This window comes from Pantherophis guttatus, chromosome 2, assembly GCF_059756535.1.
Source record: "Pantherophis guttatus breed Tessera chromosome 2, ASM5975653v1, whole genome shotgun sequence".
Classification (NCBI taxonomy): Eukaryota; Metazoa; Chordata; class Lepidosauria; order Squamata; family Colubridae; genus Pantherophis; species Pantherophis guttatus.
The window spans coordinates 150,256,733-150,270,671 of record NC_142064.1 but is presented as its reverse complement, the minus strand read 5'-3'; the positions used below and the strand labels follow the sequence as shown (position 1 = coordinate 150,270,671).

The 13,939-nt window shown below is 38.4% G+C and overlaps 1 protein-coding gene across 1 annotated transcript in view; it reads right to left on the bottom strand.

Moving 5' to 3' along the window:
* Positions 1-401: 401 nt before the first annotated feature.
* The window catches only part of LOC148115376 (ABC-type organic anion transporter ABCA8-like), a 76,060-nt gene continuing 62,522 nt past the window's right edge, over positions 402-13,939 (bottom strand). Inside the window, exons 28-38 of the mRNA XM_087887030.1 lie at positions 13,527-13,650; positions 11,816-11,948; positions 10,120-10,211; positions 9,040-9,206; positions 8,691-8,766; positions 5,867-5,961; positions 5,098-5,217; positions 3,763-3,903; positions 2,233-2,312; positions 1,789-1,844; positions 402-720 (exon numbers count right to left, since the gene is read on the bottom strand). Of these exons, the coding sequence (XP_087743156.1) occupies positions 643-720; positions 1,789-1,844; positions 2,233-2,312; positions 3,763-3,903; positions 5,098-5,217; positions 5,867-5,961; positions 8,691-8,766; positions 9,040-9,206; positions 10,120-10,211; positions 11,816-11,948; positions 13,527-13,650 (1,162 nt within the window). The 3' untranslated portion in view covers positions 402-642. The remainder of the gene's footprint in view (positions 721-1,788; positions 1,845-2,232; positions 2,313-3,762; positions 3,904-5,097; positions 5,218-5,866; positions 5,962-8,690; positions 8,767-9,039; positions 9,207-10,119; positions 10,212-11,815; positions 11,949-13,526; positions 13,651-13,939) is intronic.

The following is a 13,939-nucleotide window of genomic DNA, read 5'->3' as shown; positions in this document are numbered from 1 at the left end:
CTGTCAAATTAATGGTTTAACAATGGCACATGGGGATTTCTCTTATTAAAAAACTTGCTCATCTCTTGTTCTAGTAATTTCACAAGAAGCAGATAGGCAAACAATTTGTAATGATATACAGTAGTACAATAGTTAATTGGGTCAGCTATATTACTATTTATTAAAATGGAAGATGAGGATGGCAACAATACAAAGTTATTTAGAGAATAGGTGTTTATTTATCCACCCAATAAACAATGGGTATACATTGAATTGTTATCTGAATTAAAAATATTAACACATTCTGAGAAAAATATACCATCTATGCATGTTTGTGTGCTAGGCTATAAACAATACATATATTAAAAATATATATTTCCATTTCCAGTTTTTCTCATGAAAAACAAAACAGTGCAGAAACATTTGTTTTGCTGTTATTTAAAAATGTTATATATCTAGACATGATAAATATGGAGGTTAATCTAACAGACAAGTAGGCATACTTGTTAAACATAGAGAAAACTACAGAATATCTTTGCCCCATGGGACATCCAGATGAAACATTCCTCAGAGTGCTCAACCTATTTGTCCTCCATTTTTGCTGGACGAAGAAACTGGGGTTTCTCTCGGTTGTTGATTAGACTTTCAACTATCTTATTGGTGCTACAGTTCTCTCCATTCAGAAGTTGGAGCCAATTCAAAATAATCTCGCTCATGTTCTTTGCACAGTTCCAGGAATACCTGAACAATACAATAAATCAATAGCTACAAAGGAATTCCACACACAATACATTAGTTTTATAAACTGCTAGCATTGATTTTGACTTCTATCTAGGCACATCTGAGAATATAAAATAATTGCATAATGGATTATAGCAATTTATGTCTGTGTTTTGCTTGAGGTAGAAACACAAAGATAAATTTATCTATGCAAGGTTAAAGCATTAAAATGTTTTGCATCTGATGTTCTTTTTTTTTTTTTAATTTGATTTATATGCCACCCTTCTCCGGAGACTCAGGGCGGCTTACAATGCGTTAAGCAATAGCCTTCATACTTTTGTATATTTTATACAAAGTCAGCTTATTGCCCCCACAATCTGGGTCTTCATTTTACCTACCTTAGAAAGGATGGTAGGCTGAGTCAACCTTGAGCCTGGTGAGATTTGAATTTGCAGTAATTGCAGGCAGCTGATGTTAATAACAGTGCTTTAGTCTGCTGCGCTACCTGAGCTCTTTCTATAACTATAGAAAGTTTCTATAACTCCCTTTACCAGCGCTACGAAGATAGCATAGTTCTTAAGGCTGAAGAACGTTTTTTATCCTTGGGCTGTCAGACTTCTGAATAGAAAATAACTTTACAACAAGGTAGTGAGATTCAATTGCGGGACTGGATCGATGTGCAATAAATTCACATGGTGCAGTAGGATTGTGCGTAGTAGGATTCACTGGGTTAGGGATTTTTTTTGGTCTTCACTGTGAGTTGTATTGGATTGGGGGGTGCATGAAGGGAAGCTCGGCCAATCTCATTGTACACATGTTGTACTCTGACAATAAAGGATTGAATTGAATTGAATTGAATTAAGATCCTCCCTTAGCCTAGAGAAGGTTGCTAATTTAAAATGTTTTTTCAGTAGCTACTTTTTCCCCTGGTCTTTTTAAAATTTAAAATAAGTCTTATAATTGTTCCAATCACCCTCTGCTCCCAAATAATCAAAATATATTATAGACCAGCTTTTTTTATTCTGCCATGTAAGAGAGTACCTTGTCACTATAAGTACCACTATATTATTTGAATATCTAAGCCATTACCTGTTCCAAAGTGTTCAGAGAAAAGCTGTACTCTTCAAGACTGAAGTGCTGTTTAGCTGTGTAAATAAAATATTAAGTCAGTTATAGCTGGTTGATTTACATCTGACTTGGGTAGTAATTTGCTTCCTTCCACTTTACACAATTATTTTTTCTATCCAACATATCCAACATATATCTCTTTACTCCCTGATAGCATCTACAGAGATTTTTAAGAGTTAACTTAGTGCCTTATCCAAAGAATGCTTTTGACATGGAAGATTACTCTTTTTGATTACCCTTTTTGAGAAACTCATACTCGAAGCTGGGGGCGGAGGTTCATAGTACTGCATGAACCTGTTCATTGTGGGTGGCTGAAATTGAGGTGGCCAACAAATTTGCCCCTTATCTAGCTGCCAGGCAGTCTGCAGGCCCTTACAAATCACTGCAAAATTTATTCCAACCTACCATCTTCTAGCATGGCAAAGGCTCTAGAGAGAGGCAGGGCATCTTCCATTGGGATCTTATAGGCCAACAAAGTGGGTATCCTAAGAGGAAGGGAAACCAATCATTAGTTATTAAACTAACACAAAATGCTAACATAGAGTAACCAAGTCTACTTGTACAGAAAAAGAAAAGTTGGCAGGGAAGGGAGTAATTCCTAAAGGGAATAAGGAATAAATCCATAGCAATATTTTTGGGGCACAGTTATGACTGGTTATTTGGGAAAGAATCTTCATGCAAGATGCCTTATCTGGCAAGGAAAATACACATGACATCCCTTTGTAACTGTCATGGCCCCATTGGAGCCAGGGCCCCAGCTGGAGGAGGAGTGGGAGCCTGGGCCGATGGAGAGAGTTGGAGCAGTCCCTATGGCCCATGAGGAATGACCTGGGGATGAGGATAAGGCAGTCCTGGGTCCCTCAGGCCTCAGAAGAGTAGGCAGGGAGGAAGAGAGGGTGCAGGCTGACCAAGGAAGGGGGGAGGAGATGGAAAGGGCAGGCAGCGGAGCAGGGGAGTGGCGGAGCTCCGGAGATGAGCAAATGCCTCCCCTGCTCAATCCCCAAGCATGGAGAATGGAGAGGAGGCAGAGTCAGCACAGGGCAAACCGACTATTCGGGCCTCTCCTCACAAAGTTCACCTGGAGAGTAGAATTTAAAGAGATGCTGTAAGGAGGGGCTTTTGCCAGGAACAAGTGTTTGTTTTTTGATTACACTCCCCTGGCTTTGACTCTGACCTTTGGCCTTGCTTCGAGGATTGTTTTTGCCTTGCTTTGAGAACTGTTCTTGTCTTGCCTGAGCCTTGAAGACTGCCTTTGGAACTGCTTTTGCATTGGACACCCTCTTGTTTTATGGCCTGCTGTTTGTCTTGCCCTAGCCCTGAAGACTTTGCCTTTGAAACTGCCTTTGTTTTATTCCTGGACTTTTGCCTTGTGGACTTGCCAGGTAATCTAGGGGCTGTTGCTTGGGGGACTGAGGGTGGAGCCTTGCTGGTCGGTGGAGGGCCATTTGTTTAACCACTCCCAAGAGAAATAGAGAACTCTCTGGAGGCCTGCCTAACTGTGACCACCTGGGTCATAACAGTACCCAGGTATGTGAGTTTTCCACAATATTAAATCTTCCTGTTTAATGTGAGATTGACAGAAAGGAACATTTACACTTCCATTTACTTGAAACTCTTCAGCTATGCTGTAGTTGATAGTAATTTCGGAAAACAGCTTCATGTGAGAGCCTTAGTTCAGCTTAGAAAATACATACTAAAGCCAAATAAATCAGGCTGTATTGGCTCCTTAATCAAAGGCAGAAGGCAATGAACAGAGGCAACAGATGAAAGACATATTCAATTGGTTAATTTGACACATCCCATAAGCAAAAAAAAAAAAAAATTAAGAAATGCACAGAATAATATGGAATGTACTAATTAATACGGAATTAATATGGAAGAATAATATGGAATGTAATAATGAAACATTTAAAAAAAATTGTGCAAAGAAGTTACCTTTCTTGACGTGCTGCTTGTGGGAAAATCTTTAGAATCTGAGTATTCACAAGATCTCCTTCTTCTACTCCCTTTACTTTTATTTGTAACAAGTAATTTTTCCCAAATTTGCTTTTCAAATACTGAATTGAACCAAGGCACCTGCAGAAAGAAAGGATTATCATATACCATTCAGACATAGATAGTCGTCGCTTAACAACAGAAATTGGGACTGGAATTTCCATTGCTAAGAAATATGGTTGTAAAGCAGTGGTTCTCAACCTGTGGGTTGGGACCCCTTTGGGGGTCGAACGACCCTTTCACAGGGGTCACCTAAGACCATCGGAAAACACATATTTTCAATGGTCTTAGGAATAATTTTATGGTTGGGGGTCACCACAACATGAGGAACTGTATTAAAGGGTCGCGGCATTAGGAAGGTTGAGAACCACTGTTGTAAAGCATGATGTCATCTGACCTTATCGCTTAGTACAGCAATTCCTGCACTCCCTGTTGCCATTGTTAAGCAACAATTGTGGGTTGTTCAGCAATTAGCTCTTTCCCACTTCCTGTTGACTTCCAATAGGCAAAGTCAGTAGGGAAGCCCTCAGGGAAGTTGCAAGTCCCAGGCAGTTCACAGGTAGACCAGTGGGCAGGTAAATGGCCACTGGCAGGGTGGGGATGTGACACCGATGGTATCTGTGAATTCTATTTTGAAATATAGTTTATTTCCACTAGTATTTCATGCAGCTTCCCTTTCCCATGCATTCAGAGAATACCTATGTGAAGTCATCTGATGTGTGTTATCTCAATTCTCATCAATTGTGAAATTTGCCCATATGGGAAGTGGCTTTACTTAGGTAATTATCCAAGGTGAATGCGCACTTTGGCCCAGTTTGGGCATTTGTTCATGTGGAAGGTCTTTTCCCATTAAAAAAAAACCCTTCAACTCAGAGCACCTGCTATCTGTATCAAACACACACAGGACATCTGTTACCATTACCCATATATGTTTTTGCTCTATGTGATGTGATATTTTTGTATTATCTATGATATCTTTTCTAGACTATTGTGGAATCATCTGAACTCCCATGTAACTCATTCAGCTTCAGCATTTGTCTTTGTGTCCTCACAATCCACTTAGAAATAGAAAATTGCTACTTAAGCAATTACTAGAAAACATATTGATATCATCAACTGAAGAAAACAAGCAGAACAAGCAGAACAATAGAAGCAGAACAAGAACTATCCTTTACCTCATTCACTTTGCTTCATGCAATTCTCTATTTGGGGTTTATCTATACTTTCTCTATTTGGGTAGCCTGTTATATAGGTAAAATATTTAAAGAAACCCACCTGAGCTGTCCAGACACCATGATAGCTACTCGGTCACACAATACCTCTGCTTCCTCCATGTGGTGAGTTGTCAGAATGACTCCTTCATCCTTCTCCTGCAGCATAGTGTGAATTGCTCTCCTGTTGACAACAAATGACTGAGGAAGTTTAAGCAACCTTGAAGCAGCTCCAAAGGCCTATTTCGGCCATTGCCATTCTATTCTGATCCTGCATAACTGATGGGCACATCTTCCATGGCAGAAGAAAAAATACCCCTATCTAATCCCAAATTAATTTGCATGAAGGAATTGTAAAGAGGGACAAGAAAACCTGCATCTTTTTCTCCTTACCTCTCTCATTCTCCCCTCATGGAAAATGACTAAAGTCTCCTCAAGGGGGACTCAAGAGTTTTTTCTTTTAACTTTTGGGATCATGAGGAGAAGATGGAAGAGAATCTTCCATTTAGGAGGAAACCAGTTTTTCGAAGCATGAGTCAAATTCTTTATCTGCACAGATAGGAACATAACCACATTTTCCAACAGTGACTGAGATATTCTAGAGGTGTGAATTGGAAGTATTTCCACTTGTAATATTGTCAGATGCTGTCTCTGTATTCAGGTGTAAGAAGTAATGTTTAGTCAGTGGCTTTAGATATTATTTGTAAAACGGTTCCCCACCCTACACAATAGAACTAAAGGAGAAAGGAAGGAAGGAAATGGGGAGACTGGAATTTGTCATTTTTATAAGAGTGCAACTCTTATTCTAAAGGGTGAATCCCTGAGTCACTTACCACACTTGGCGCTTGCCTTTTGGATCCAGGCCTGTGGTTGGTTCATCCAAAAGCATCACAGTGGGATTACCCAACATGCTCATAGCAAAGCACAGCTAAATTGTAGAGAATGAATCTTACCTTAGAAATCACAATATTTCATGGAAACACAGAACAGAAATATTAAGACATAATTTTAAAAGGTATTTGTAAAGTGCGCAGCAACTACACATTTTTAAAGGCCAAAATATTTGAGTTTCATCTTCAGGATCTGACCTTCTAAAGAGCAGTCAGGGTTGATCTCCTTTAGGACCGATTGGTTTGATTGCCTTGCAGTCCAAGGGACTCTCAAGAGTCTTCTCCAGCACCATAGTTCAAAGGCCTCAATTCTTTGGCACTCAGTTTTTCTTATGGTCCAACTTTCAAAGCCATACATTGCAACTGGGAAAACCATAGCCTTGACTATACACACTTTTGTTGGCAGGGTGATGTATCTACTTTTTAATATGCTGTCTAGATTTGCCATAGCTTTCCTCCCCAGGAGCAAGCGTCTTTTAATTTCTTGGCTTCAGTCCCCATCTACAGTGATCTTGGAGCCCAGGAAAATAAAATCTGTCACTACCTCAATTTCTTCCCCATCTATTTGCCAGGAATTGAGAGAGTCGTATGCCATGATCTTAGTTTTTTTAATGTTGAGTTTCAAGCCAACTTGGGCACTTTCTTTCTTCACCCGCACCAAGAAGCTCTTTACTTCCTTTTTGCTTTCTGCCATTAGAGTGTATCATCTGCATATCTGAGGTTGTTGATATTTCTCCTGGCAATCTTAATTCCAACTTTTGATTCATCTAGCCCCGCTTTTCTCATGATGTGTTCTGCATATAAGTTAAATAGGCAGGGCTACAGTATACAGCCTTACCGGATTCCTTTCCCAATTTTGAACCAATCAGTAGTTCCATGCCCAGTTCTCACTGTTGGTTCTTGACCCTCATGTAGGTTTCTCAAGAGACAAATAAGATGGTCTAGTACTCCCATCTCTTTAAGAACCTGCCACAACTTATTGTGATCCACACAATCAAAGGCTTTGGCATAGTCAATGAAGCAGAAGTAGATGTTTTTCTGGAACTCCCTAGCTTTCTCCATGATCCAGTGTATGTTGGCAATTTGATCTCTAGTTCCTCTGCCTCTTCGAAATCATGCCTGTACTCTGGTAGTTCTCAATCCACATACTGCTGGAGCCTAGTTTATAGGATTTTAAGCATAATCTTACTAGCGTGTGAAATGCTGCAATGGTGTGATAGTTTGAACATTCTTTGGCATTGCCTTTCTTTGGAATTGGAATGTAAACTGACCTTTTCCAATACTGTGGCCACTGTTGAGTTTTTCAAATTTGCTGGTAAATTGAGTGTAGCACTTTTACTGCATAGTCTTTTAAGATTTTGAATAGCTCAGCTGGAATACTGTCTCCTCCACTAGCTTTGTTGTTGCTCTGATTTCCTAAGGCCCATTTGACTTCACATTCTAGGATGTCTGGCTCGAGGTCAGTGACCACCCCATTGTGGTTGTCAGGGATGTTAAGCTTGTTCTTGTATAGTTCTTCTATGTAATTTTGCAACCTCTTCTTAATCTCTTCTGCCTCTGTTTGGTTCCTGCCATTTTGGTCCTTTATCATACCCATCTTTGCATGAAACATTCCCTTCATATCTCCAATTTTCTTGAAGAGATTCTCTGGTCCTCCCTATTCTATTGTTTTCTTCTATTTCTTTGCACTGTTCATTTAAGAAGGCATTCTTATCTCTTCTAGCTATTCTCTGGAATTCTGCATTCAATTGGGTGTATCTTTCTCTTTCTCCCTTGCCTTTCGCTTCCCTTCTTTCCTCAGCTATTTGCAAAGCTTCCTCAGACAGCCATTTTGCTTTCTTGCATTTCTTTTTCTTTAGGATGGTTTTAGTTGCTATCTCTTGTACAATGCTGCGAACCTCCATCCATAGTTCTTCGGGCACTCTGTCTATCAGATCTAATTCCTTAAATCTATTTGTCACTTCTAATGTATATTCATCAGGGATATGATTTAGTTCATACCTGAGTGGCCTAGTGCTTTCCCCTACTCTCTTCAATTTAAGCCTAAATTTTGCAATGAGAAGCTCGTGATCTGAGCCACAGTCAGCTCCTGGTCTTGTTTTTACTGACTGTATAGAGCTTCTCCATCTTTGGCTGCAGAGCACATAGTTGATCTGATTTCTGTGTTGACCATCTGGTAATGTCCATGTGTAGAGTTGTCTCTTAATTCAGCATGCCTGAATTAAGTTAAACCTTAATACATGAGAATGAATTTTTGAACTTACTAGAGGGTAATTTCCCAATCCATAATTTTTAATTGCATGCTACGCAGAACAGAACATGTGTTAAGCAAAGTAAATGTTTAATATGTCAGTATTGTTTGACTGGATGCTCTGTGGTTCAGCAGCTCATCTCATTATTCCCACTGTCCAACAGATTTAAAAAATGTAATATTTCCAAGCAAAACATAAGCCAATCATATGCTATGTAAGGGTTGGTGCTTAACAAAGACTGAATCAAGGTTTCCAGGGCTCCAAGTATTGCTGTCCATGCCATTAGAGCTGCCATACTGTATTAGGCATTCTCATTTTATGGAAATTTGCTTTCAAACAGCACCAACATGGCCTGGACTTTCACATACACAAAAAGAGATCACATAAGGCAAAAGATAAAGCTGTAGAATGGCTGAGAGAAATAAGGGGAAAATAACAAAGAGCAGCAACCCAATTGTTCTTGATGCTGCTAATAAATGTTTACTAAACCTTTAATAACAAAGTATTGAACTTACTTTTCTGGTTAATCCAGCTGCTAAAGTCTTTATTGTTTTTTTTAAATGCCCTCGGAGTTCTAGAGCTTGAGATATTCTAAAAACAAAGCAGAATTTATAATGTCTGATCTATTCTGCAATTGCAAATGTATTAAGAAAATAAAAGACATTCCATTGTAATATTGGATGATATGTAGAAATTTCAATTCTGATGTTCAATAGCCAAAAAAGAAAAATCAAAACTGAAAATAACTACTTAATAACTTATAACAACTAATACGTTTCAGTTTTGAATGCAGAAACTGACTTCTATTAATAACACATCTTGTGGCAGGGATCTAATTATTAAAAAAGGATTCTTTGTCCATACCGATTAATGGCCATTGTAGCATCATCTTTCCTGATCCCTTTTATGGCTGCAAAAATCTCCAAATGTTCTTTCATGGTCAGGTTGGACCAGAGCGCATTCTCCTGAGGACAGTAGCCAAGAGCAGCATTTTCCTCTGTCACAGCTCCATCAGATCCTTTAATCTGTACCTGTTCCAAATAGACAGCATAAGAATCTCATTTGTTTTCATCCAATATAAGAATATATTTTGAAATATCAGTAAGGTGACAAGGAATGTTATATGAAATGCAAGTATTCCATACCAAAATAGTGCATTCAGAACCAAGTCCAGGAAAGATGAAGAGAGATAGCATAGGGCTACACCTAATATCTAACTGCAGCTATTAACTAGAGCACAGATTTGATGGACAACAACATATGAAACTTCACAAGTTTTGTGTCTCCAGTCACTACTTCCATTGATGCTACTTTGAATGCTGCCATCTGCTTCTTCTTAACCACATACTTCATCCTTCCTCCTGATCATATGACCCAGACAGAAATATATCAATGTATAAGAATTCATGAGCTGGAATAGCCATAGCAACAAGTCAGCCAATGGGGATTGTTTGGTGACTGAGGCACAAGATTTGTTGTCTGAGCCATGCCAGATGGCTTGAAGCCTGGGCATGGCTTAACTGTTAGGTATATAAGAGAGCATGTGGGTGTTTTTCTATTTGCTAATACTTCTTCCACGTTGCAAGAGCTGCATGGGTATCGTATACATGCATCATGTTTTATATCATTGTATATAAAATAGTTTCTTCTATATAATGAATCTTGCTGAATTATTTGTTTGTGTGCTGGTTGGATCGCTACAAACTCTATCAAAATATATGAAGCCTACCCACTCCTCTCCCCTATATAGGCACATTCACATACAAAGATACCACATCAAGGAAAATGAAAAACATAGAAGACAGACAAAATGCATTACTTTGTTATACAGAAAAAAAAATCCAGATGCTCCCTGCAGCATCATCTGGGAAAAGGGCTGGGAAGAATTCTAGAAGCTATGCTTTGAAAGTTCTTTCTTGTTAAAATGGCTAAAGTTACATTTACCTGTCCTGCACTTGGCTCTGTGTCTCCTATTATCAAGTTAATTGTTGTACTTTTACCAGCTCCATTGGGTCCCAGAAGGCCTAAAACTTCTCCTGCAAAGTAAAATATTTCCATTAAACTAGCGCCAAGTGAACTGATAAGAAATGAATTAATAAGAACTCAGTAGAAACTCATAAGAATACAAACTAGTTTATTACATTATCAATTTAATGAGTACCGGAGTACCTTGGTCTAACACTTTGAGTTGTATTCAAAATATCAATCAATAAAATCTTAAGGCAAAGAGATACAGTACACATATGTCACTGGAAAAGAACTGTTCAAGAATGAATTTGTTCTCTTCTGAGAGTTGTAGCCTCCCACGTCCCACCACACCCCCAATTTATACAATTCATTCAACTTCCTGTTGTAAAGATTGAGGAAAACATCCAGGAGGAGGAAGGAAAAAGAAAATTCCATTGCTTCACTTACACTTACATACCACATCGATATACACCTTTAACAAAACAAGTCTTGCTTCCAACTACGTGCACACTACTATATTATAAGAGAGAAAATGAAAGATAGTCTATTTTGCCCTGGTTAATTTTTTTTATTTTAAGTTATTATCTTTAATATATCAGTCAGATATGATAAATCAATTAGGATTATTGAGAAGGTAATAGCAAAAAAAATCAGAATCTCACCATCCCAGCTCCGTTCTAAAATAGATAAAAATATGTATATGGTGAAACCTAGATTGAAGGCTTAGAAATGAGAAATTGGTGTGTGTTATCAAAGCGTGCTACTCTAAATGCTATAAAGTGCATCCTTTTCTTGTTTTCCTTTTTGGAGTACTTATTACAGGTGTCCTCGACTTACAACCATTCATTTATTACGGTTTAAAGTTATAATGGCACTGAAAAAAAGTGACTTATGGCTGTTTTTCACACTTATGACTGTTGCAGCATCCCCACGGTTATGTGATCAAAATTTGAATGCTTGGCAATTGTATCGTATTTATGACGATTATTGTTCCCCAGGGTCATGTGATCACCTTTTGCAACAAGCAAAGTGAAAGGGGTAGCCAGATTCACTTTACAACCATGATACTAACTTAACAAGTGCAGTGATTCACTTACCAACTATGGCAGGAAAGGTCATAAATTGGGACAAAACTTATTTAACTGTCTCGTTTAGCAACAGAAATTTTGGGCAGAATTGTGGTCATAAGTCAAAGATTAACTGTATTCTTTTTGTTAAGTTTGCATTAAAAAAGTAAGTAAACTTATTTCTTCTTTCCAATGAATTTTATGTTTTCTTGGTATGGATGGGCATTAACTATCTTCATACACTGAAGCAAAGGAAAACCAAAGTTCAGCCTTATTGTCGGCTGTGTCTATATTCACAGAATATACCCTGGTCCTCAATCATCACTCCAAAGTGGCGACTGAGAAAAGATGTATTGTTTGACCTTGATCTGATAACAGTTTAACTGAATTCTGTGATTCAATAATAGAATCTGATGGGAAATATGTCACATTTAATCTACCCTTACAGATCATTTACTTGGTGAAATTCTGAGCATTACTATCCCTAATTTGACATTAGCGTTTGAAACCCCACAATGCTTCTTTTACTTAATTTTTGCTGATCAATGACTATAATAGATTTATAATAGAGACTGAGTTAAGAATATTGTACATTCCAATCAAACCTTTTTTAACACAAAAGGAGACGTTTCTGGTAGCCACTTTTTTTTCTTCCTTCTTCTTCTTGAAACAAAAAGAGGAACAAGTCTTTCCATGTTTGTATTCCTTGCGCAAGTCATGGACAATGATAACTGGTTTCTAAGCAGAGAGAAGATATTGCTTACACTATATACACATGGCCATTTTGTACTCTTAGTTGATCTAGATATGAGACAATCTCTTTTGGTAAATCACAGAAACAAGTAGAAGTGGCTACTTCTTACCAAGAGTATGCCATTGTAGCTCAACTTATCTCTACCTGGAAGCAGATTTCCACGGTGTTCAGATAGATCTTTCCCATTGTCTGCTTGCCACATTATCTAACTATGTGAACTGTTATCTAAACAATAATTCCTTAAACTGGTTTGGACAACAGAACAACAACGACTGTGTCAGTGCCTCAGCCATGATGGTTTACAATAGAAAAGACAATACCTAGATCCCACTTGTTTTAAACCTTCCATCAATGTCTTAATTTTTATGAAATGGTTTTGGACATTATGGCATGACATCTACTTCGCTATCTCTTTCAAATGTTCTCCCTGCATGTTGTTCCTCTTATGGCATTTGGTTTCGTTAAATAGCTGTTTGTTCTTTCTTGATGCTGGTTTCCTGGAAGATTGTGCTATACATTAATTATGTAAAAAGATTTTTGGCCTCTGCCAACACCTCTCCATTTAAGAATTGGAATCTTTCATTATTAAACACCAACGCAAGTTAAAAACATCATCAAAACCATATTTTATGGGGAGATTCAGTTTATGCCCATACCCTTCTCAGTACCTAATCCTTCCTGCTCCTAATACTTTGTCTGCTCTGTATACAGAGCTTTACCTATCCAGATGACCCAAAACCAGGGGTGGGTTCTAAATTTTTTTACTACCTGTTCTGTGGGTGTGGCTTATTTTGTGGGCGTGGCTTGATGGTCATGTGACAACTATTTAGGATTTAGCACTGGTCTACCAGGCTTTTAACTGCTTGCAGAGCTGTACCGATCTATCCATTTATTTTTGCAGGCACTGGTCTACCCATTTATTTTTGCAGGCACTGATCTACTCATGTATTTTTACAGGCACTGGTCTACTCATGTATTTTTGCAGGCACTGGTCTACTCACGTATTTTTGCAGGCACCGGTCTACCCATTTATTTTTGCAGGCACCGGTCTACTCATTTGTTTTCTTTTAACACTGATCAGCTCTAGGGCAGCCCTTTGAAGTCCCACTGCAAGAATTTAAACAGTTTTTTTCCCTCTAGCCATCAGCTGGGACTCAGGAGGCAGCAACAGATTGGGGGTGGGGCCAAATAAAAGGTAAGAATAATGCGGGGGTGGGTGGGGGGAACGGGGGGGGGCAGAACCGGTTTGGTGACATCATATTGTCACCGCTACCGGCTCGGCGGAACCGGGAGGAACCCACCACTGCCCAAAACATATGACATAGTAATTTCTTTCCAAATACTGTCTGGGTATTTTTGAACTGTGGTGTTTTCTTACTTCAATAATGCCTCAATATCCTTGAGTCATTCAAAGTAAATATATATTTGCAGTGTAAAGGTGTTAGGTAGGATGCTATGCAGGATTGTGCATTTAGTTATATTTCATAAGGAAATTAAATATATTCTTGGAACACATTATACATCTTTTTCAAAATAAGAAAAGCCCAATAGTTATGCTATACCTCTCCTTCATTGACAGAAGCCAGTGCACTCTGAGCTCTGGTCCTTTCATCTAGGACATCTTTGTCATCTGCTTGGCTGAGCTCTTCAGGATTCTGATGGGTTCTTTTTCTTTGTGGAGAAATCCTAGGGACCAAAGATATAACAAGTGATTTGATATCAAAGTATAAATGATAATTTCAGTTAGGAAGGTTTTGGTATGGTCAACTGACTAATCAATGAAGTATACTATTACTATCATAATTAGGAAGGTAGCAGAAGGTTCAGAGCTTGTGAACCATGTTGAGATTAAATAAGAAATGATTGGAAAAATCCCTCAGCAAAATGACTATGGGGAAGACCTTAGAAAGGAAAGAAACCTGACACATTAAGTGATTTCTGGCGTAGAAAGTCTGTGTCTGCAAGAAGTAGAGGA